Consider the following 23654-nt stretch of genomic DNA (forward strand, 5'->3'; position numbering starts at 1 on the left):
GGGAGCACTAGCCTCGGGAGAATAGGACCCAGTAGGTGCTTGGCTAGGAGGGGCACAGGGCCTTCAGGCTGTCAGGTGGAGTCCTGGGGTTCTCAGAGCCTCGGTTCCCCATTTGATGCCAAGTACATGTGCCTCCCGCAGGTCCCAGGAGCTGCACCTGCGACCTGAGTCCCACTCGTATTTGCCTGAGTTGGGCAAATCGGAGATGGAGTTCATTGAGAGCAAGCGCCCTCGCCTGGAGCTGCTGCCTGATCCCCTGCTGAGGCCCTCACCTCTGTTGGCCGCGGGGCAGCCTGGAGGCTCTGAGGACCTGGCCAAGGTAAGGCCTGGCCCTAGTCTTGTAGCTGCTCTGCTGCTTTGGGTTCTGCTGCTGAGTGAGCTGGGGGGAAGGGAAGGTGCAGGGTATGGGCAGAGGCAGCCACAGGGTGAGGAGCTAGGCAAGGGAAGAGCTGGGGAAGGTGATAGGAGCACCAAGCACAGGGGCCCTGAGGCAGCCACAGTCTGGCTTTGTATTGCTGTGGCATAAATGCAAGTGAGGGATGGGGAGGGTCCTAGGGAGCCACAGAGGAGAGTGCTGCGATCTGCTAGGGGTGCCCAGGCAGCCTCCAGCTTCAGCTGAGCATGTGCTGTGGTCTGATCAGTGCTGGGGTGAGGCTCACACAGCAGATGGGCTTCCAAGTCTTGAACTCGGGCCTGTGAGTGGCACAGCTCAGGCTCTGAGGCCTCTGGGGGTCCTGTATCTGCTGGTTCAAATGGGGAGTGGGGGTCCCAGCCTCTTCTGGAGTGAGTTGGGACAAGGTTGGCCCCCAGGGATGGTGCTAGGTCAGGCCTGGGCCTGGGAAAGCCCCCGGCCAGGCTGGTAGTCATTCTTCCTATTTCCAGCAGCCAGCCAGTCCTCAGGCACCAGGTTGCACCAGGCTGGGTTGCACTAATCTGCCTGAGGGACCCCGGGCCAGGTGTGGGTAGAAGGAGCTAGGCAGCTTCACGTTCATGTGTGTCCCTGCGTTTGGCTGCCCACTCTGAGTGTGCTTTCTGGCAGCCCGGGGGTGACTCTGAGGGGTCCTGCACCTGGAGGCTAGGGGTACCCCGGCCCCTTTCTATCCTCTGCTTTCCTCGTGGCCTTGATACCTGCTTACCAGGTGCTGGGATGTGAGTGTGGTGCCCTAGGAGGCTCTGCCTCCCCCCCCACCCCGTACCTGGGGCAGGGACGACCCCAGCTGTCAAGGAAAAGCAGGGTCACTTCACAAGCACCTTGGATTGAATGTGCCTGAAACTCCATTTTGCCAGGCCCCTTGCTCCCTCCCAGGCCTCCCCCTCTAGCTCCATCCTGCGGCCCCACAGGGCCTCCCCACTTCCCATCCATCAGCAAATCCTGATGGCTCTGCCGTGGTCTCTGCCGCAGGTACGCCCCCCCAATCCCACAGAGTGCCGGGGGGATCTGGGGAAGATAGCAGCTTATATCTTCCTGTGCTCTAGGCCTTTCCATGACTCCCAGCTCATGCAGCAGAAAGGCATGGTCCTCACAGGGCCCGGCCCCATCACCCTGCCTCCTGTCTCTCCCTGTGCTCCCTTGACCACCCTGCTTCACCCTCACTGGGGTCCTGGCCGTACCTCAAGCATGCCCTCTTCCTGAAGTGCCCTCTCCTGCTGAGCCTCCTGCCTCCTTCCCTCACTGCCTTTGTGTCTGGGCTGCCTTGCCCCCTGCCCGGACCTGAACTGTGGGACACTTAAGGCCATCTTTGCAGGGACCTCCAGAGGCAGCTCATGCTGAGGCTGCTGCCACTGTGTCTGCCAAGGAACAGTTGGGGGTCCTTGCTGGTCACTGAGGGGGATCTCTCTGGACAGGAGCTTGGGCAGCCACATGGGAGCCTGGGCTTGGGAACGATGCAGGGGTGTCTGGAGGCTCTGGGCAGGCCCTTCACCCCACCCTTGGCTGGGAGGGGGCCTTGGCTTTTGGGGCCTCAGCCACCACCCCTCACCCATGAGTCAACACTCCTTCCTTTACCCTCCATCCTTCATTCTTTTCATTTATCCTTCCATCCATCCACCTACGCATCTACCCTTCCATCTATCCGTCCGTCCATCCGTCCGTCTTCCTCCCTGCGTCCAACCTTTCCACCCTCTTATCCTCCCTCCCTGCCTCCCATCCCACCCACTCACCCTTCCACCTGCCCTTCCATCCACCCACCACCCATCCTTCTTTCCATCTACCTGTCTATCTACCCACCCACCCACCCACCCAGCATACCACCCCTTTTCCTGCTCACTGCCCCATTTACCTATCTGCCTTTCACCCACTTCTCCATCAATCCCCCCACGTACCTGTTTCCTTGTGTTCCCCATAGAGTTGTGCATCCTTCTGCTCATTCTCCCGTCTTTCCCAACCCAGATCTGCTTCCCACCTTCCCTTCCCACCGTCATCCAGCTCTTGGTTCATGTGTCTGTGCACCCATTAATCCATTTACCTGCCAGACCTCCCTGCAACCTTCCCTTCCACCCCCTCACCCATCACTTCTACCTGCCATGCACTACACCCGCCCAGCCAGCCTTGCACCCAACCATTCATTGCTCACCCACCCCGTACTGCTCTCACCCCCACACAACCCGTCCACTCCCTGTTCACCCGCCACTCCTCCCACCTGGAGCACATATCTTCTTCCCCATGAGCCTGCTCATTCCCGGGAGTCTTTTGTCTTCCAGTAAAGCCCAGGATAGACCTTTGCAGGGTGGGTTGGGGGTGGCTGGGGAGGGGCTGTGCTCATACCTGTGTCCCCCTGCAGGGCTGCCACACCCTCCAGGGCCCCAGGGACCCCATTGAAGAGGGCCTTTCATCTGATTGCTCTTGAAGATAGCCCAGCTATTCTCAGGGGGAGGCTGTGCGGGGGCCGAGGATGAATGGCATATGGTGTGCTGCGGGCCTCTCCCTGCGACTTCCACTTCACCCAAGAGAAGCCTGCCTTCTGCCAGCGCAGACCTACAGGAATGCTGACTGGGGGCCCCAGGCTTCTGTCGTGGTGTCCCCAGCAGCCTTGGGAGCCCCTCTGACTGCCGGGCGGGGTGGGGTCAGGCTGAGCGGTTCCTCCAGGCTTCTGGCTGGCCAGAGGCTGTACCTGAGCTTTCTCGGGGCCTCTTGCTGCAGGGTGGTTGGCCTGAGAAGGTGGGTTGGGTTCAGGGACCAGACTAGGGCAGAGAAGTCAGGGCTCTTCTCCCCATTTCACAGCGCAGCTCTCTCTCTGTCACCCTCGGGCCGAGAGCTGGGGTGGGGGAGCAGCTCCCTGGGCCCCTGCCCCCAGTCCCTGCCCTCTGCCTGCTCGGCCCTGTTGGAATACCAGTCAGCACCCTCCTTGTTTTGTGGAGGATGGGGGGAGGTAGGAGGGACACCCAATTCAGCCCAAAGCGGGTCTGGGATGGCAGTGGGGAAGGCAGCATTCCACTCGATTTTCTCCTCAGTGACCGTCACCCACGGAATCTGCCTCGCAGGTACATCTGCCCCAGAGAACGGGGCTCTGAGGGGTGCCTCTGACAGGTCCCCAGGTCTCCCAGCAGCTCTGTTCCCCTTTCTCCTTGGTCTTCCCTGTCCCCCTGTTTGTTGGGGTTCCCTCTGCTTGGGGACCCCCTCTCCATCTGTGGATATCTCCCTCTGTCTGTCCATCTTCATGTCTTTGTCTTTGTGTCTCTCGGACTCTCCCTGTCTTTGTGTTTCTCTCTGGGGGTGTCTCTTTCCCCTTCCCGGACCCTGTGGGGCTGGGGGGATCTGTGGGCCCAGTGCTGGGGCCTGGCTGAACTGCGGTTGTCATTGCTTCAGGCTGAGAGCTTCGGAAAATCTGAGCAATTCCGGACTGGCGAAAAAACTCAGGAGAAACAATTCTGAAAGCATTCAGATGTTTTTTGTGTCTGCTGTGTGGTATTCAGCTGCATGCATGAAACAGGAATTTGATTTTTTTTTTGACTCTCTCCACACTCCCCTCTCCTGATCCTTTTTCATATGAAAGTGGTCTGTTTTATTAATGTTTCCTTGCTTTTGAGCTGCTGGAGTCCTGTGGCTTCAGCGGTTTCCTTTAGAATTCATAAAATTTCACTTTAGGGAACTTTAGAATGGTCAAAAACAGTACCACTTCTGTAAGTCCCTTGGTCTGTTGGGATCTGTTGGCTGAAGGGGGCAGAAAACCCAAATCAAACTGTCTTAAGCAGAAGTCCTGGCTCTCAGAACTAAAGTCCAGGAGTGGGTTGGCTTCAGGTGCAACTTGATCCAGGAGTCAAGTGGTATCTCCAGGACTCGCTCTTTCCCCATCTCTTGGCTCTGCTGTCTTTTACATGGCCTTGGTGTGTAAACTAGGTGGCAGCTTGTAAGTCCTGGCCTTCCTCCTCCCAGGTTCAATGCCAGCAGAAAGAGGGAACCCTTTCCCTTTCCACAGCTCCAGGGGAAAGCTGCTTTTCCTCCTTGCCTTTGAGAGTGCCCCCTGCCCTTCCTGGAATCTATCATTGTGCCTGGGGGAGCTGACTACGGGAATGGTGAGACCAACTTTGCTCTTCCTGGAGCTGAGATGGGGGATCCCAAGGTGCCTCCATGTCTTTAATTTTGCATAGTAAGCATTTCGCTCTGAGGTTGGTGTGAACTTTTACATCAGGGGCATTGGATTGCGAAAATGACACCAAGTGCCATCTACTGACATGTTTTCCCCTCTAGGGTTTAGGTTGAACCTTCTGGGGACTCAGTGGTTGGATCCCTTGGTCCCATACCTGGGAAACTGCCACCTGGGTATGCCTTTTTGGTGAGAATGAAGCCAAACCTGATGCCATGGCCAACAGTTTTGCAAGGCCTCAGAAAGTTGGACATAGAACGACCATGGGACCCAGCAGTCTGAATTCTTGATGTGTACCCCCCAGAAGAGTTGAAAGCAGGAACTCAGCTATTGTTCTCCATCGCCAAAGATGGAAATGACCCAAGTGTTCATCAGTAGATGAACGGGTAAACAAAATGTGGTCTATGCGTACGATGGAATATTATCCTTACAAAGGAATGAATTGCTGACGCGAGCTGCAGCAGGGATGAACTTGGAGACATGATGCTGAGTGAAAGGAACCAGACACAAAAGGACAGATGTTGTATGATTCCACCTAGATGAAATCTCTGCAGTGAGCAGTAGAGATAGAAAGTAGATTAGAGGCTACCAGGGGCTGGGAGAAGAGGGGGAAAGGGGAGCTGTCATTTAATGGGACAGAGTTTCTGTTCAGGGTCATGAAAAAGTTTGCAAATAGATGGTGGTGATGATTGTACAATATTGAAAGTGTAGTTAATGCCCTTGAACTGTACACTTAAAGTGGATAAACTGTACAGTTAAACTGGACCAAGGGATCAAACTGTTGAGTCCCCAGAAGGTTCAGTCTAAACCCCACAGGAGAAAAAGCCTTTATCCATCAAGATTTTAACGAAAATGAATTTCCAGCAACATTTCCAGCAGTTCTTAGTGGTTGCCAACTGCTTCTTCTAACCCTTGTGCTGTCCCCACCAGCCTCGGAAATTATTTTCAGAATTATTTCTGAATTGGATGAATGATTTGGTCTCGCAGTTTTGGGGTAGCCTGGCCCCAAAGCCCTTGCTTCCTCAGTCCTTGTTCTTGTCCCATTTATCCTGTTTCTCAGTCCTGGTGGACGAGCGAAGAGCAGGTTGGCTGGGGAAACATTAGCTGTACCAGGTAACACAGCTAGGCCACGCGAGTTGTTTCACCATCACCTTTTGTCTCAAAAGCCCTGAGAAGCGAATAGGGCTGTGGCAATGAGCTTGTGTAGAGGTGGGGTAGAACCTCAGGTAGGGCCTGGGGCGTGGGCATGGGGTGGGTGAGGCCAGTTCCAGCCATCACAGATGTGGAGCCGGGTACTCAGGGCAGAGGGGGCAGCTTGTGCAAAGACCCTGTGAGGCCGGAAAACACAAGCTGCCTTTGTCTTTGTGTGTGGGGTCAGGGCTCCTGTGTCCGCCAGCTCAGGCCTCCCGTCAGGGAGGACGCACACACACTCACGCACATACGTGTACAGACACAGACGCTCTTCCAGGTGTTTTTCCAGGTGAGTTGTTCATCCATGCAGTTTTGGGTGTGATTTCAGGGCCCCGAGAAGGCCCAGCCCTGCAGCTCTGTGTGATGAATGTGTAGCAGGGACCCTGCTTCTCCCATGAGAACCTCTGTAGCCTGGCTGTGACCTCTGCCTGCCCCTGGAGAGCCCAGACCAAATCCTGTGCCTGTGCCCACCGAGCCAGGGGCTGGGTGAGCCTGAGCCTCAGTCTCCTCCCCTGTGAAGTGGCAGAAGTCTTGTTTTCACCTCCCAGAGTGGTTGTGAGCATCACATGAGTCACCATGTAGGGATTGCTTAAAGCAAAGGTTGGCAGACTGCGACCCCCAGGCCCCATTGATCCCCAGCCTGTTTTTGTAAGTTAAATTTTACTGGCACACGACCATGTCTGTGTCTGCTTCAGCAATACGATGGCAGAATTGAGTAGTTGGAACTGGGATTATCTGGCCTGCAGAATCTGAGATATTTATCCCCTGACCCTTTACAGACAAGTTTGCTGCATCCTGGCTTAGAGCATTGCCAGCCACATGACTCGGGGTCCTTGGTTTCCTCATCTGTATGACAAGGATGAAATGGCAACCTTCCTGCAGAGATGCTGGGGGTCCAGTGGGTGGGGAGGTGGCACGTGCTGAGGACTGGGATGGGCTGAGCAGAGAGTGGTCCCGGGTTTAGTTCCTAGGGTGTCCCTGGTGCAAGGTAACCTAGAGGTGCATGGAGGTGGGGAGTTGGGGGTACTAAGGCCTTCTCTGCATTCCTAGAGGGTCTAAGTGTGGAGAGTGCCAGGGGGCGTCCTGACTCTAGCTCCCCCATGTCTCAGAGGGACCCCTTGAGGCCAGAGGCAAACCCAATGTGATCCTGCGACCATCTGGGCCTTGGCAGGGGCTTCCTAAGGGGGCAGATGCCCTGAGGTCAAGAGAGTGGGCATAAGCTGGCACAGTGTCTGCTAGGCTCACGACAGGGGGCTCTGAATGGCCCTCAGGCCACAGTTGTCCAGGGAATAATGTGTCCTGTGTGCTGTGGGTGGCAGCTGCGTGGGGGTGGAGAGGCTGCGCTGGTGCTCCTCCTGGGGCCTGCTCCTCCAGCAGCTGCCAGCTTGGCCTTGCCTGCTGGCACAGACGGGGGCTGGGTTGGCTGGGATATGCCTGTGCCGCCAGGCCCAGAGCCCGGGTCTGGGGTGGGCCAGTCACAGCCAACATTTACAGAGCACTTAGGGATGCTGGGCCCCGAGCTGAGCGCTTTGCCCTCATTCGTGCTTGTAAGCTTCACAGCAGCCTGGAAGGTGGGAACCGTTATCTTCTCAGTATATGGATGAAGAAATCGAAGCAGGGAGTACTTTGTTCGGAGATTTGAACCCAGGCATCGGGCTCCAGAGGAGAGCGTCCTGGAGGCGAGGCTGTGCTTTTTATGTCCCTGTCCCCGTGCCCTCCCGGCACAGCTCCATGCTCGTAAACTTCAGTTGTTCAAATGGTGGAGTCAGGGAGCAGCCAAATGAAGGGCTCCTTTGTTCATTTGGCATGTTTTCAAAATTAAACAAAGAACAATCCCCAGTGAAGGAAAATACTCATAAACTAAAAAAAAAGGTGAACATCCCCTCTTCCTTAACTACTCTCACCATCTACATGTCCCATCTTGGAGTATGTCTGCGTGCTTGTGTGAGCACACGTTTACTTTTTTTAACTGCAGATTTTACTGAGCTATATACGCATACCTTGTAATTCATCCAACGTATATGATTAGTGTCTCATGGTATCTGCATGTATGTTTGCTGCAAAGCCGGGTGTTGTGGTGTCTACAGTGTTTTGTCACTGCTTGTTTGGGTTGAGCCTTATGAATAAATGGGCCTGCTGAGGCCAGGCCTGGGGAGAATAGAGGTTGTAGGGCCTTGGATTCTCCTCTTGGGGCATTGATTCTGGTGAGGAGGACATGTGTGGGGTAAGAGGAGTGCATAATGGGGAAAGGGGAGGTTGAGAAAACATTCATGTAGGTGGCGGCATTTGAAGCAAATCTGGAGGAATGCAAGGGATTCTGACCTTTGGGAATGGAGCGAAGGGCTGGGAAGGGTGTACCTGGCAAGGAGGACAGGACCCATGGGGACAAAGGCAGAGTGGCAGGACCACAGAGCAACCTTGCGGCTGCATTGTGGGGACTTTTGTGGCAGAAGTCCAGTGTGCAGGACTGGAACCTGGGGCAGGAGGCTGCTGCCTGGGGGTGCCCCTATACTGACCTCCTGCTTGTCTTTTCTCTGCCACAGGAGCGCAACCTGACAGGCAAGCTGGAGCCAGTATCTCCACCCAGCCCCCCTCATGCTGACTCTGAGCTGGAGCTTGTGCCTCCGCGACTCTCCAAGGAGGAGCTGATCCAGAGCATGGACCGTGTGGACCGCGAGATCACCATGGTGGAGCAGCAGATCTCCAAGCTGAAGAAGAAGCAGGTGCAGGCAGGAGGCCTGATGGGGCAAGGTGGCTCTGCAATGATGCACTGAGCACTGCCCATGTGCTGGCTGTTTTATGCCTTTTACGTTTATTAAATAAGACTGCTGTGTGGTGCAGCGCTGCCCAGTAGAACTTTCTGCAGTCATGGAAATATTCTAAACCTATTCTGTCTGATATAGCAGCCACTACCCACATGTATGAGCGAGTCTGAGAAACTGAACTTTTAATTTAACTTAGCTAAATTAAATTAAATTGAGGCTTGAATAGCCACATGTGGTTAGTGGCTGCTGTACTGCCCAGCACAGGTATGGCGTCTAGGAGTTCAGGATTCAGAGCCAGGCTGTGCTATCTCAAATCTGTTTTCTATAACTTCCTGGTTATGTGGGTTGGGCAGTTACTTCTCTGTGCTTCGCATTTCTTGTTTGTAACATGGGATTATCAGCTGGTACCACCTGGCTCTGGAATCTGAGTTGTCTGGGCCTCCCAGCTCTGCCCATCCCCCACCATGTGGCCTTAGTCTCCTTATCTGTAAAATGGGCCCAGACCCAGCACCCATCCACTTCATTGGATTGTCAGGAGGAAATTGGTCTACAGTTAAAATAAGTCCATATATGCAAAAGTGAAAAAATGGTGTCAAGGAGAAAATAGTTCCCCCTCCTACTTTTGGTCCTGTCCCCACCCCTGAGGTCACCAGTAGCCATGCAATGGCACCTTTATTGACAGCATTCCTTGTGCCTGGGACCAAGCTGTGCACTTCCCAAGTGCGATTCATTTAATCCCCACCATGAGTGACTGGGGAGAGGTGAGTGTCAGTTTTTCTCCCATTTCACTGATGAAGACATGGAGGTGCTGAGAGCTGATGCAACTTGCCTGAGGTCCCACAGCTTGGAAATGCCCAAGCTGGTCTTTGGAGCCAGACATTGGGGCTCCATTGCCCCTACTTGAGTGGTTGCTTGTCTGAGAGCATGCGGCGACCATGTGCATAGAGGGAGGTCTTAGGACATTTGCTTGTTAAAGGTAAGAAATGTCCTTGCATGTGGGGACAGAGCTGAGGGCTGGCTTTTCTCCTTCAGGGGCAACAGCCCCTGCTGTCCAAGGAATCTGTGGTTTCCAGTTCAGAGCTTTGCTCTCCAAGGATGGGTGTGAGTCTTAGGAAGATAACCTGCTAGCAGGCTGACATCCTGGAAATTCAAGCCCCAGGTTTCTAGAAACAATCTAACTGCCTGCCTGTGCTGCCTTTTCCCTAGACTTGGCTCAAGTCAGTCTTTTCCTGCAAGACCCCTTGCCTTTGTATGTTTCCTGGTGGCCCCATCTCCCTCCAGCCCCTGCCTCCCCTGGAGCCACCTGCCTCGACACTAGCCCCTGAGGCCTCAGGGTTTCTGTGAATGCTCCTGAGAAGTTCTTTTTGGGCAGTACATGCCCCTCACCAGTGGAAAAGAATCCTCCCCAATCTGGCCCATGCTGTGCTGTCCCTGTGAGGAGGCAGGGGCACCCAGAGCCCTTGGCGTTCTTGGGGCCTCAGTTTCCTCATCTGTGACCTGAGGCCATTGGGACCTTCCCTGTGGGTGACCATGGGGATTGACGCGCTTGTGGCTGTTTGGGACGGATCCTGACGTTGAGCTAGTGTGCCCCTGCTGCTTGGCTTACTCTGCAGCTTGGTATGCTTTGCCCTGAACCCTTTCTGCTCTCTCGCCCTGTTTCTCTCCCACTCACTGCTCTAGCAGTGCCAGCCTTATTAGGCTTCTCAAACACTCCAGCCTTGTTCCCACCCGGGACCTTTGCACAAACTGTCCCCTCTTCCTAGAATGCTCTTCCCCTGGATCTTGAAATGTTTGCCTCCTTCTCTTCCTTCAGGCTTCACTTGGAGTTCACCTCCTCAGAAGTGTCTCCCCTAGCTACCCCTTCTGAAAACCCTGCTCCCCTATCATTCACTGTCTCCCTTCTCTGCCTGTTTTCCTTCCTAGCACTCATCGTTCTCTGATTTGGGGTGCACTTTGGCTTTTTTGTTATTGTCTTTTCTCTTGGAGGGGAGAGGTTTTTGTCCAGGTTTTTCATTGCTATGCCCCCAGTGCCTGGAACGTGGCTGGAAAAGAGGAGGTGTTCAATCAGTATTTGAATGAATGAATAAATGAATGAAGTAATTGATATCAGGCAATGAGAGGGCCCTTTGGTCAGGATCCTGGTCCCTTTTGGAGGTATCCCAGGGGTCCCTGAGTGGAGATGCCTTTGGAGCAGCAGCATCCTGCCACCTCTGCTTGGTTGGCCAATGCCCTGGGGCAGCACCCAGTGGCCCATCCCAGGGTCAGTGCCACAGGCCCCTCCCCTTCCCCACATGGCCTGGCAGTACCCAATGCAGTGTTGAGCTGGTTATGTAATTGTACTTGCATGTGGGGACTAAGTGGCCATGCATGTGTCCCCTTTCTCCTACCCCCTTAGCTGGTGGCCTATTGGATCTCCACCCCTTAAGGTCAGTGATCAGCCCAGAAACCCAAACCCTTCTCTGGCTGGGTAGGTGGGTCCATTCTGCTTGTGGCCTGGTTTCATGGGCTTTGGTGGCTATGGATTTTGGCAGGATGGGACTTTGCTTTGCAGTAGCTCAGTATGACAGTGCCCGAGCTGGGGCCTCCCTAGGAGCAGAGATGATGGGCTTGGGTACCTTGGGAAAGGCTCTCCAAGCACAATGGACACCAGGACAGCTCAGGGGGTAGTGTGTGAGTTGGTGTGGCTGGCAGAAATCCAGTAAACAATAATTCAGGAACCCAGAAGCAGGAGCAACCATGGACCTCAGAAGTCCAGCTGGATTCTGGGGTTCTGAGACGGAGGTTATGGCCCATCACCCAGAACCTTCCTCCAGCCTGCTGTCATGGAGTCTACCAGGTTATGTACGCTGGGCTCCTATTAATCTGGGGATGCTGAGCCAGGAGGTCCTGGGATCCAGTCCCAACTCAAAAGCTCCCACCACTCTTCAAACACAACCCCAGCCCCCACAGCCTGCCATGGCCTTGCTCTGACCCCTCCCAGGGTGGCCGTGCACCCTCTCCTCCCCTCTCCTTGCCACACTCGTCCCAGTGCAGTGCCCTTGCCCTGGCCACTCGCTCTGCCCAGACACCTTTCCACAGCTCCTCCAGGGTTCCCTCCTTTGCATCCCTCTGGCTGTGGCTCAGCTGTCCTCTGCACAGGAAGCTGTCCCTGACTCTTGAGCGGCACTCACCCCAGCCGTGCTCCTTGCCAGGGGCCAGCCAACCACAGGCCTGCTTACCAGATGCAGCCTGCTTCCTGTTTTTGTAATTAAAATTTCATTGGAACAGCCATCCCCATTCGTTTATATATTGTCTGTCGTTGATTTTGTCCCTGGCCTTGGGACAAGGCTGATGCTACAGCTCATGTGTGCATGTCTGTGGCTAGGGCAGAAGCCACAGGCAGCCCTGCCAGGCACCAGCACCTCTGTATATTATCTCCTTTCACCTGCATGCAGCCCGAGGAGGCGGGTACTGTTCTTACTTTAGTCTCACTGAAGACACTGAGGCTCAGAGAGGGAAAATGACCTGCCCAAGGCTGCACAGCGCATGAGCCATGGAGCTGTTTGAACACAGGCCCAGCAGAGTTCTGAGTCACCTTCTTGGCTGGATCACTGTAGGTGTCTTGTGGAGGACTGAGAAAGGACCGCCTTTACTGACTGAAGAGACCCTCCCTTCCATCCACCCTTTCCAGCTGTGTGCCTCTTTCATTTCTCTGGCTGCGTTTGGATGTACTTTTGTGGGGTGGCCACGTTTTCCAGGTGCTGGCTGCTCTTCCATGGGCCACCACCAGACATCGCTGTGGGGCTGTGGCAGCTTGGTTCAACTGGCAGAACTTTTCACTCTGTAACCAGCCAGGCCACTGTGCCTGCAGGAGCCAGGACTCTGACTTTTCTGGCTCTTTTTGCATTGCCCTCCTTTGGCCACCTTTTTGGGTTCTTGACTGTCAGCCCCCTGATCAAATGTAGGATGCGAACCTTACGAACAGAAAAGTAGTACTGGGGCCTCTCATGTGCCCTGTCTGGTTGCAGGCAGGGCCTGGCCTCCTGTGTGACCTTGAGCCAGTGTTTTAGGCTCTCTGGTCTGGTATGAAGCAGACAGTGCCACGAAAGGACACCCTTTATGGAGATGTTTGGAGGAAGGTGGGTGACCCAGTGTAAAGACCATGGGCCAGATGATGAAGATAGAAATAGTGATGAAGATGATGAGAGGCTGCTTATTGGGTGCCTGCTGTGTGCAGGTGCTCTGCCTGCTTAGCTCCTCTGACCCTCACACCCACCCTCCAGGGCAGGTGCTTTAGTTACCCTGTTTTCCAGATGAGGAAAGTAATGGGTCCCCTTCTGGCCAGCCTCCCTGGCCTCCCCAGCAGTGGTGGGACTCACAGCCCCCATGGTGTGCTGTGTATGGGCCTGCTCATTTAATCCTCCCTGCAGCCCTGTGAGGGGGACACAGTGGTCAGTCCCCTTTTACAGATGAGAAAACTAAGGCACAGAGAGTTGAAGCTGCTCACTTACCCTTACCCAGCTGGGAAGTCGTGCAGATGGACTTTGTATCAGGGAGGTCTGGCTGCAGAGCCTGGAGGCTTGTGCTGGCCTGTGGGCTGGGCCCTTCTCCAAGGGAGTAGGGCCTCTCCAGGGTGCTGAGTCCCTGGGGCTGACTCACAGGAAATGGTTAGTAGCCTGACTTCCTGTGTGCGGCCACCAGTCCAGGCTGTGAGGGGGCTGCTCTGCTACTGTGGGGGTGCCTGCATCTCCTTCCGCCCCACTCATGATGCATGCCCTCCCTGCTTCCCACAGCAACAGCTGGAGGAGGAGGCTGCCAAGCCACCCGAGCCCGAGAAGCCCGTGTCACCGCCGCCCATTGAGTCCAAGCACCGCAGCCTTGTGCAGATCATCTATGACGAGAACCGGGTATGTCCCCCTGCCCCTGGGTTCCCAGAGCCCCTACCTCCTACTGGGCAGCTGCCCTTTGCTGCCCACCCTGTTCTGGCTGTCAGTAGAATGAGGTGTCATCCTGAAGGAGCTTGCTCCCTCACCAGGCCTCAGTGTTCCTGTCTGCAGAATGGCAGAGCAGAGTTGGGGACTCAGCAACCCGCCGCCCAGAGACTGGGGTTTGTGAGCAGGTCGGGAAGGGCTGGCCATGGGGACCCAGCTTGGTGTGGCTGCAGTCCTGTCTGAGCATGTGTGCTCGAGAGTGTGGGCTGTGGCTCCAGCCTGCAAAACACAGAGTGAAAATGTGGGCATCTGGTGGCAGAGGAGCACCAGGGCCAGTGGATCATCTGGGGGCCTGGAGCTGGCCTCATTTTAGACAGCTGGAAGAAATATCTATAATGCAGAAAATAATCATAATAATAGTCACAATAAACCTAACATTAATGGAGCATTTTTTTCTGTCAGGCAGGGGACCAATTCCTTATATAGTGGTCCTAGGAGGGTAGATATGGCAGTTTCCATTTTACATAGGAGGAAACAAACCCAGAGAGGTTAAGTAACTTGCCCAAGGCCACACAGCCAGGAAGTAGTGGGCCTGGAATTTGAACCCGTGGGCCACTAGGCACCAGCACCTGCTTCTGTAGTCCTGGCCTTTGTTGGAAGGGGCCTTTAGGAGGGCTGAAATCCAGAAAGCCAGGGTCTGTAGCAGGCAATGAGGCAGCTGGGGACCCTGGGAGGGATGAGGGGTATCCAGGGCAATGTGGTGCCAGGGGCTGGACCTCAGGGGTCCGAACTGCTCGGGGCAGAACCTGGAGTCTGGTAAGACCGTGAGCTCCTGGTATCCCAATCAGGCCACTGCGAGTTTAGGTTAAATACCTGAAAGTTGACTTTTCCCATATGTGCTCAGAGTTGGTGGCTGTTCAGTCCCACATCCTTGTTTTATGGATAAGGAAACTGAGGCCTAGAGATGGTTGGGTGCTGAGGTGAAGTGAAGTGTGACAGATAGGGGGCTTCCCCTCCCTGTCTCAGCTCCTCTGGTCCCCCTCCTCCCCAGCTGCCCCTGCTGTGGAATCTGCCCCTGTCTGGATTAGTTCCCAGAGTACAGGGTGAGTGGGGACATCTAGGGCCCCAAGGGTCTTGGTGGCTGCTCGGGGGCCTCTGAACACATGGTTGGTGCTACTTGAAATAACTCCAGGTAGGAAACTACCAGGTCAACCAGTTTGGCTACGCCTCCTCCTCTTGGAGCAGCAGTGTGATTTGGGGTGAGACTGAGCATGCTGAGGGGGACTGTATGCTGGCCTTGCAGCCCCTCATCCACCCTCTTGTGCCCTGTTCCCTCATCCAAGTAACCCTAATACCATGGTAACAGTGGGAGAGCCTAGTGCCACCTGTTTTTAGCATTGAGGGCTTGGGCACCAGGTGTCCTGTGTTCAAATCCTGACCCTGCCACTTCCCTGTGACCTTGGGGAATTTACCTAACCTCCCTGTGACTCACATTCTCCACCTGCAGAATGATGCTCCTTACAGCACCTCCCTGCATGGCTGGTGTGGAGTGTAATGAGTAGGGCATTTTGGGGTGCCCTCAGAACAGCATCTGGTGTTGAGCGGGTGTTAGCTGCTGTGACGTGGTTGTTGGCGTCATTGCTCTTTTCTTCTCCTTGTTATTGTTTGTATTTTTAATGATGCCATTTAATCCTTACCTACAAAACAGGAGTATTCTTTCCATTTTGCTGTTAAGGAAACCAGGCCTCAGAGAGGGAAGTGTTGCTGCCTGAGATTGCACAACAAGGGAGTGTTGAGGTTGCAAACTGGAGCCAATATTGAGTTGGTTCCTGGAGCCCTTGGTGTATAGGATGGGGGCAGGGATCCTGGGAGGGTCACCCCAGTGGGCACCTCTGCCCACCTCCCTGGTCCTTGGGTGGGAGAGCAGACACAGTTCTCTCCAGCAGCTGTGGAGACAAGTTAGCAGCTCTGCTCAAGATGTTGCCGTAGTGCCCTTGAACCTTGCTGGGGTCTCAGCCTGGCTGGGGTGGGGGGTGGGGGTGGGGGTGTTGGGTTGGGTTGAGATCTTTGGCAGGTTGCAGCTCTCGGCCCCTCCCCAGCCAGGTGGACTCAAAGGTGCAGACTTGTGCCACTCCCTATAGGGAGCTTGCTTGTCACCCTCCCCAGCATGGTTTCTTCTAAGTAGTACTTTGAGGTCCCCCCATCCCCCATCCCCCACCCCTCACCCACCCCCACTCCCCCAGCTGGGTCTCACCACGTTCTCCCAGGGAGCTGTGGACACAAATCGAATTGGCTCTTTGATCACCTCAGCCTCCCCCCCAATACCAATTAAGCAACCGCCTCCCAGTTCTTACTCAGTGCAGTCTCCCCACCAGAATTGCAACCTTCATCTGATTCATCTGCTTCAGTTTTCCTCTTATGGAACCTTGGATTCCAGTCCAGCCTATGCCCTAATGGGTTGTGTGGTTTAGTCTTTTTTCTCTGCTGCTCCTGGGTTCTGGCCATTTTCTTGAGGTCATGGAGTTGATATAGCTGAGATGGTGGTGAGAAGGTTTTGTAAACTATAAGGGTACTCCTGGTAGGTTCTGGTAAGTTAAAGTTGGATGTGAGAGACAGAAACTCAGCTCAAACTGAGTCTTGTAATGAAAAGTTGGTGGGAGTTTGCTTCAGGTATGGCTGGATCCAGGTGCTCAGATGAAACTGTCTAGTATCTCCTCCCAATGCCATTCTCAGGCAGGGTTTTAGGATATGGAAAAGTGGCTGCCACTAGCTCCAGGCTCTGCCACCCCCTCTTCAGGGCAGATAGGAAGCGCTTCTTTACAGATAGTCTTGGTGGTAGCCCCGGTTTGGCACTCAGTGGCTGGCTGGAGCCACGTGCTCATTTCTGAGCCAATTCCGAGGCCTGGGGATTTGATTACACTGATAGGTTAGGTAGGGCTGGATCTCAGACCCAGCCTTGGACTCTGGGGGTGGAGTGTGTCCCTTGCCCACCCCGCAGACTGAGAATAGGGGAGGGGCATCTCCGAAGAGGATATCAGAGATGGGAGGGCATGCTGGTCAGGCTCAGGCAGGTTTCCAGAGCTCTTAGCACATCTCCCCTAGTGCCTTAGCCTGGGTCTCTCTGCTCATCTGCACTGCATCCAGCCCGATGGTGTCCTGGGGGTGGGGCACAGGAGTCACTGCTCCTCCTACTTAGAGATGAGGAAACTAAGGCCCTGGTGATTTCCCCAGAGGCTTCATATTTGAAGCTGAGACTTAGCCCTGGTTCCTGATTCTTCAGAGCCTAGTAATTTAGTCCGGCTAAGTGCATCACACTGTACTGTTCTTTCATTCAGCCAGCAGCTACACACTGAACACCTGCCCTGTGCTTGCCACTCTTGCATGCAATGGGGATGTACCTTGGGGGACATAGTTAGAATTGTACCCCAGGTCACCGTGTGTGTGGGCAAACTGTTGATCTGAAGGGTTTGTACCTTAACTGCCCCTAACTCCCCTTCTCTCCTCTCCTTTCCCCCCTACCTCTGTTCTAGCCCTACTGGCTTCCTGGTTCTTCCTCAAACACTCAGGTATGCTCTGGCTTCAGGGCCTTTGCACCTGCTGTTCCTTGTGCTTGGCGCTCCTCTCCCTGTGCCATTCATGGGCTCACTGTCACCACCTTAAGGTCTTTGCTCAAATGTCCCCTTCTTGGTGAGGCCCATTTTGACCCTCCATGTAATCCTGAGACCCCTTCAGCACCCGTTTTCCCCCTTCCTTGTTTTCCTTCTGAGCATTGTCCCTGTGGGATCTGACATATATTTCACTTGTTCTGTTTATTGTGAAGGCAGGGGTCTTTGTCTCGTATCCTGCCTGTGTCCCAGCACCCAGAATGTTGCCTAACACATGGTAAATGCTCATGAAATATTTGTTGAATGAATGATTAGTGGCAAGAGAGAAGGGGAGATGGTGGGTCAGTGGCCTTCTCCCTGGTCTTGGTTTTCGGGGTGTGGAGACTTGACCCCTGTCCCTGTGGGGAGTCAGCGGGGGCTCCTTCCTCTGCCTGGGCTGAGCTAAGAGACTGGGAAGCTGGGTTGGCAGGAGGCCTTGCACTTGACTTTGGCAGGAGCAGCCAGAATTTACTGTCCCTTGGGTGATCAATAGCATTAAATTTTAATCCTCCTTCCTTCCTGATGATTTCTCAGAGAGGTGGTGGACAACGGTTTGCCTCCACACATTGTGCTGGCTGGAAAATGCTGTGTCCTTGCTGGGCAGGGCGTGCCTGGCTCTTCTGAGGACCGAACTCCAGCTCACTCTCTATTCGGAGCACACTGCCAAGGCGCCAATGGGCATGCGGGCTGGGGGAGTCAGCTGAGCTCGGCTCCTCCAGGAGCCACTTGGGTGGGAGGGGCAGCGCAGGTGCACCCAGGTGGGGAACAAGAGAGGAGAAAAGTGAGGAGGGGGAGGGTGCAGGCAGGCTATGCCAGAGTGGGGGGAACAGGAGGCAGGGCTGGTGCCCGTCCAGAGAGGCAGGGACACATGGAGTGGCGGGAGGGCCTGCCGGGGAGGCACTGGGCTGTCGGCACGGAGAAGGGCTTTGGAGGGGTCATAGTGCAGGAGTGTGAGCAGTAGGTTTTTGAGTGCTCTTCAAAGGTGTGTGTGGAGGGTGGAAGGTGGAGGTTTGGCGATACCCACACTGAGTTTGGGTGAAACAGTAGTGCAGAATGAATAGATAAGGGCCAAATGGCGAGGTCCAGATGGTGGGTACAGCAGAACTCAGGGCAGTGGGAGTCTTGGAGGGTGGGCCAGTCAGGGTGAGCTTCGTGGTGGAAGCAACACTTGGGCTTGTTCTGCAAGAAAGGGAACTTTTGGCAAATAGAAGAAGGATCTGGATGGAGATGGTTCTGTGCATTCGTAAAACAAGGAAGAGGCAGGATACATGAAAGCAGAGGGCTCTGGTTGCTGAGTGATTCTCTGCAGAAAGTCAGAGAATCAGGTCTGAGTCAGGTCTTAGATTTTAAGCATCTTGAGAATAAAGCTTTGCTGCAGTGCGATTGGAGGTAAGTAGGGCCAAAGTGACTGTTTCTGTCACCAGTAACTGCAGCATGAAACATGTACCCTTTTGGGGTACCCCACCCTGAGGACGGAGATTGAGACACCTCTCTCATGATATGGCTGAAACATCCGTGTCCCCTCCTGTGCTCTGGCCATTGGGGAGCTGAGTTTTCAGTTCTGACCTCAAGCATGCAGAGAAGCTGCTGGTTCTGGGGTTGGGAAGCCAGTTGCCTGAGGCGACCCAGCCCTACTCCAGAGGCTAAACCCAGAGCCCAGGCTGAGAGGAAGAGGCCTGACAAGCACACATGTGGCTTCTGCTTGTTGTAGGGTCTCTTGCAGGTGGCACATGGAGTTAGGGCTCTCCCTGCAAATGGGGGGTTGGGGTCTCACTCCTCCAGGGTCCCCAGGTCTGTGTAGCCAGGCCTCCTGTCCGCCAGAGAGCCCAGGAAGCTGTGTCTGGGCACAAAAGGCCATCATTCCTGCAGAGCAGGTGCCCACGGGCACTGTGACTCCACAGGACTGTGGGTGTATGCCTGATATATATACTCAGAACTCTGCACCTGCCTGCACACCGGCTTATGCACACCCATGTGTACACATGTGCACATTGTCATTCACTCATATGAGATACCACGTGTGCACCCATGGGGACACATGCAAATGCATGATGTGTAAATGCAGCTCAAGACACATGCACTCACAGGCCAAGTCACACACGTGCACACACCACGGCTGTGTACACCCCCCCCACTTAAACAACCACACGTATGTCCATGCATACACCCACATGCTCACATAACCAACACGTGCACACAAACGTGTATGCACGAGCACACATGTACATACACATATGGTTGCAGCTCTCCTCTGGGGCGAGAGGACCAGAGCCTGAAGTCCTAATCCAGTGCCCCAGCCCACACCTGGCTCCACCATCTGCGCTGGCTAAGCCCCAAGCTTACCCTCCTTGTCTGCAGAATGCCCCCCACCCCACCCCGGCAGCTCCAAGAGCCCAGCGCCAACCCTCCCCCATTCCAGATCACACCCCCAGCATGGCATCTGCATTCCTCCACCTCCTGCATGGTGTTGGAGGGAACAGCGTCCCCCTGTGGCTCTGTCTCCCCACCTACACACTGCGGGGCACGACCTAGGCCCAGAAATGCTCATGGGTTTGATGAATGAGATCCTGTGGGCAAGGCATTGAGCCAGCATTATTAAGTTGGCAGTCACTGCATGCGAGGCGTGGGTTTTGGAAGGACCCCTGAGCACCAGGAGGATATAAGACAGAGGCTGAGCTGGGGCCAGGGCCTGCTGGACACTGGGGCTGGACACCTGGTTCCCTTGGACCTCTGACCTCACAGCCAGCAGGTGTCTGCCCATCCTGGACTTCCTCCAACTGGAGCAGCCCCTCCTTCCTCCCTGCTCAACCTCGGGGCAGGTCAGTTCAGTTTTGAACAGCATGTCCTCACCCCCCTGCGAGCTGGCCTTGTGCCCCAATGAGGACAGGGACAGACAGGAGCTAATGTCTCAGTGCCTGCTGGAGGGCAGGCCCTGTGCTAAGCTCAGAGCTGGCAGGAGGGTGCTACAGTCTGAGGGAGTGCTCTTTGAGGGGGGAAGACAGGAAAAATGAGCAGAGGGTAACCATGGAAATACTGGGGTCGGTGAGGGTGGGAGGTTCCAGGTGGAAGGGAGTTGGCTGAGCTGGGAAAAAAGATCTTTAAGTAGGGGGATTTGGGATTTTGCCTAGAATTGTATGGGTTCAGATCTTGGCTTGGCCCACTTCTGGTTGGGTATCCTCTCTGAGTTTTAGTTTCTCCACCTCTGAAGTTGGGGCAGTGACCATACCCCCCAGGCGGGTTGTTGAGAGGCTTAGTGATTCCAGCCTAGACAGATGCAGAGAGGCCTCTCCCACGGCCTCGGAAAGGGCAGGCCTGCAGGGACCTTTTCCTGCGGCTCTGAAGAGAACACGCCCTGGCTCTTCAGTCCTGGGCCGGGCCCTGCTGGACCTAAGGGCTATGTAGCTGGTCCCAGCCTCATCTGCTCCAGTGGGGATGCACTGGGGCTGTGGGATAGGCAGGGGGCCTGGAGAAGGGGTTCATATCTCCTGGGCTCAGAAGAGAGCCCAAGCAGGGGAGTCTATCATCCACGGTCTGGTCATATAGATCCTTCCTGAGTCCCAGGCACTGCGGACCCAGCAGAGGACAGCACCTCATGCAGCCGATATTCTAGGGGCAGACAAGATATGCAAGTGAAATGCAGACGCACTTCTGACCAGATGCTTGCTAGAAAGATGGCTGGGTGGAGTGGGTCAGGAAGGCCTCTCTGGGGAGAGGATGTTGAGTTGAGCCTGAACCAGGGGCAAGTGGGAACATGTGAAGATGGGGATAACAGCATTCCATGAAGAGGGAAGGGCATATGCCAAGGCCCAGAGGCAGGAGCAGGCTGCTGTGACTGGGGGCCATTGTTATTATTGTCAGCAGTAATAATAACAACCACCAACCCTTTATATAGCGCCTGCTGTTTGCTGGGCCGTGATTTTTTTTTTGGGTGCGTGGTCTGGTAATCGAATCTGGGTCTCCCACATGAAAAGGGATCATTCTATCACTGAAACACTGGGCCCTGATTTTAAAGTGCTTCATGTGTCAACTCATTTAGTTCTTGTAACAGCTACATGAGGTGGGGGCTGTTATTTTCCCCATTTTATAGATGAGGAAACTGAGTCCACCCGGCCTGTAGGTGGATTTGAACCCAGGCTGCTGGTTCCAGGGCCCACAGCCTTGACTATTGTGCTGTAATCCTGCCTCTCCAGCAGTGCAGTGTCTGCAGAATTTATGGCAGATTTCTCCTGGATAAATTGTAGGCACATCGCCTTTTGGATATTGATTGGGTCTTAAAAGCCTTATAGAGCTCAGAAGGGGAGGCTGGGGGAGGCCTTTAGGGTCATGAATGGAGAGCTAGCTGTGCAGGGTGCACCAGCAGCCTGAGGGTCCCTGTGGCTTGGGCACGTCAGGCACAGTCTCCTTCTTGCCCTTTGGTCTCTGGAGGCTTGTGGCTGAGGGTGAACCCACTGCTGCTGATTTGGTGCAGGCTTCCTGAGCCCCCTCTGTGGTCCCCACCTGGGTCCCAGACCCTGACCTTCCTATACCCAGGGACAGACTTGGCCATCAGGAAACTGCTGTGTGGTGGGTACACCTGGGGCTGTGGTGGCCATTGAGGGGACACCTGTCCCCCTGCCCATGAGATGCCAGGTCCCTGGATGGGACATGACCTATAGTTTTCTCCCTTTGGGCTTGGAGATCAGAAGAATCTTCCTTTCATCCTCTCTCTGTGCCTCACTTTCCTCATCTGTGAGATGAAGAGGCTTCTTTACCTGCTTCTCACCATGCTGATGTGGGATTGACGTTTTAATAGGAAAAGCTGTGTGCCCAAAAAGTAAGTACACAGTGTACTGTAACCATGGCTTACAGTAAGCGCTCAATAAAATGGATATTATTAAATAATAACACCCCCCCACACACCTGTTTTTCTGGCCTCAGCCACACTCTGAGTCTGCTGGTCTGGGGTTCCAACTCTCACAACGGGGGCCGAGAGCATAACTCTGTTCTTGGGTAGGCTCTAGGCAGAGGTAGTTCTAGGTGCCAGCGTGAACCCACCTGCATGCGAGAGGAGTGAGGCTGGCGCTCAGCACGAGGAGGTGGAGCCCCTGGTTCCACCTCCCTCCACACTCCCTGAGGCTCTGGGACCCCCCTCTCCTAGGGGTCTGGATTTGGAGATCACTAGGGGATGGTTTTGATGCTCTGAGGATGACTTGCTTGGTCTGTCCCCCCGATCCCACGCCAAGTATTGAATGGACTCCCCAGGTTCGGCCGAGTCGTGTGTGCCCCGCATTTCCTGGGTCACAAGTGGGACTCCTGTGTGTTGACTGTCCCCACGTACAGTGTTGCATGAGCCCTGTTTTCCAGCACGCAGAGTCTGAGTGTCTGTGGACAGCTTGGCTGGTAGTGCCAAGACCTGCCCAAGTCCTACCCCCTACTGTCCTGGAAGCCATCCCCGGGAAACCGCCCTGCCCAGCCCCTCTGTCTTTATGCGCCCCCAGTCTCCCTGGCAGCCCCAGTTCCTCTGGGCAGGCCCCGTGGTCCCAGACTGGGGGCTGGGGGCCTGGGGTGGGGCCGGGGCCCAGCCTGTTGAATCAGTGGCCTCCAAGCCACTCTGCCACATGTTCCTGTTTTCCTATAGAGTCCTGGGTTGTGTGGTGGAGAGGGAGGCGGGGAGGCCCTGGGGCAGCCCGGAGAGAGCACGTGATCTGAAACATAGGAATCCTAGAAAGGGGATCTCTCACTGTCTCTTTCTCACTCTCCCTCCTCCTCTCCCTGCCTCCCTCGCTGGCTGCACCAGCTCTGAGGTAATTGTAGACAACCCAACCAGCTTCCAAGACGAAGGAAGACATCGCAGGCCTGGCAGTCTGGGCCGTGGGCCTGCGAGGAGCTGCGTGTGCCCAAACCATTGAGCCCCGGGCAGCGGGGCCTGGGGGCTTGGGGCAGGGAGGGGAGCTCCGGCGCCAGGGAGCAGGCGCGTTTGTGCAAATCGAAACTTGGCAGGGCTTGCCAAGGCCGCCGTGAGGGTGTCGAGGCCCCTCTGTGCTCCTTTTCCAGCCTGGGGAAGGCTCAGAGTGGGGAGACCCAGGCCTCCTGGCCCCCTCCCCGCCCCCTGGGCTGTGGATCAGTGTGGGGTTGGGCAGCTGCCCACTGTTCCTTGAGGCCTCTATTTATAATCTTCTCTGTTTTTCTCCCCCCTCCGCCTCCTCTCCTTCGGCCTGCAGAAGAAGGCAGAAGCTGCACATCGGATTCTGGAAGGCCTGGGGCCCCAGGTGGAGCTGGTGAGCTGGGGTACAGGGTGGGAGCCTTGGTGGATGGGGGCCAGAGAGGTGGCAGCGTGGCAGGGGGGCTGGGAAGAGGAAGTCACCGATTGGCAAGAGCCGCCCTGAGTGACTTTCGTCCGAGGAGGGAGGAAATGCACCCCCTGATAAGAGGCGCTGGCAGATAGTGATGGGTGGACCGCACTGGGCTAGGGGAGTAGGTGGGGCCACCCATTTGCTCTAACTCAGCCCCAAAAGCCCGTGTTCTCAGTCAGATACCTTGGGTGAACTCCAGGTCTGCCACTTGGTAACTGTGTGACCCTCA

The 23654-nt window shown here is 55.2% G+C and overlaps 1 protein-coding gene across 18 annotated transcripts in view; it reads left to right on the forward strand.

Moving 5' to 3' along the window:
• Positions 1-23654, forward strand: part of NCOR2 (nuclear receptor corepressor 2) — a 320600-nt gene that overhangs the window by 179771 nt on the left and 117175 nt on the right. For all 18 annotated transcript variants that reach the window (XR_013175504.1, XM_077159574.1, XM_077159582.1 and 15 more), the window contains 4 exons: positions 142-319; positions 8318-8497; positions 13312-13425; positions 23294-23350. Coding sequence is in view for 17 of the 18 variants with exons in the window: in XM_077159574.1 (XP_077015689.1) it covers positions 142-319; positions 8318-8497; positions 13312-13425; positions 23294-23350 (529 nt within the window). In the remaining variant the exon portion in view is untranslated. The remainder of the gene's footprint in view (positions 1-141; positions 320-8317; positions 8498-13311; positions 13426-23293; positions 23351-23654) is intronic.

This window comes from Tamandua tetradactyla, chromosome 5 (assembly GCF_023851605.1).
Source record: "Tamandua tetradactyla isolate mTamTet1 chromosome 5, mTamTet1.pri, whole genome shotgun sequence".
Lineage (NCBI taxonomy): Eukaryota > Metazoa > Chordata > Mammalia > Pilosa > Myrmecophagidae > Tamandua > Tamandua tetradactyla.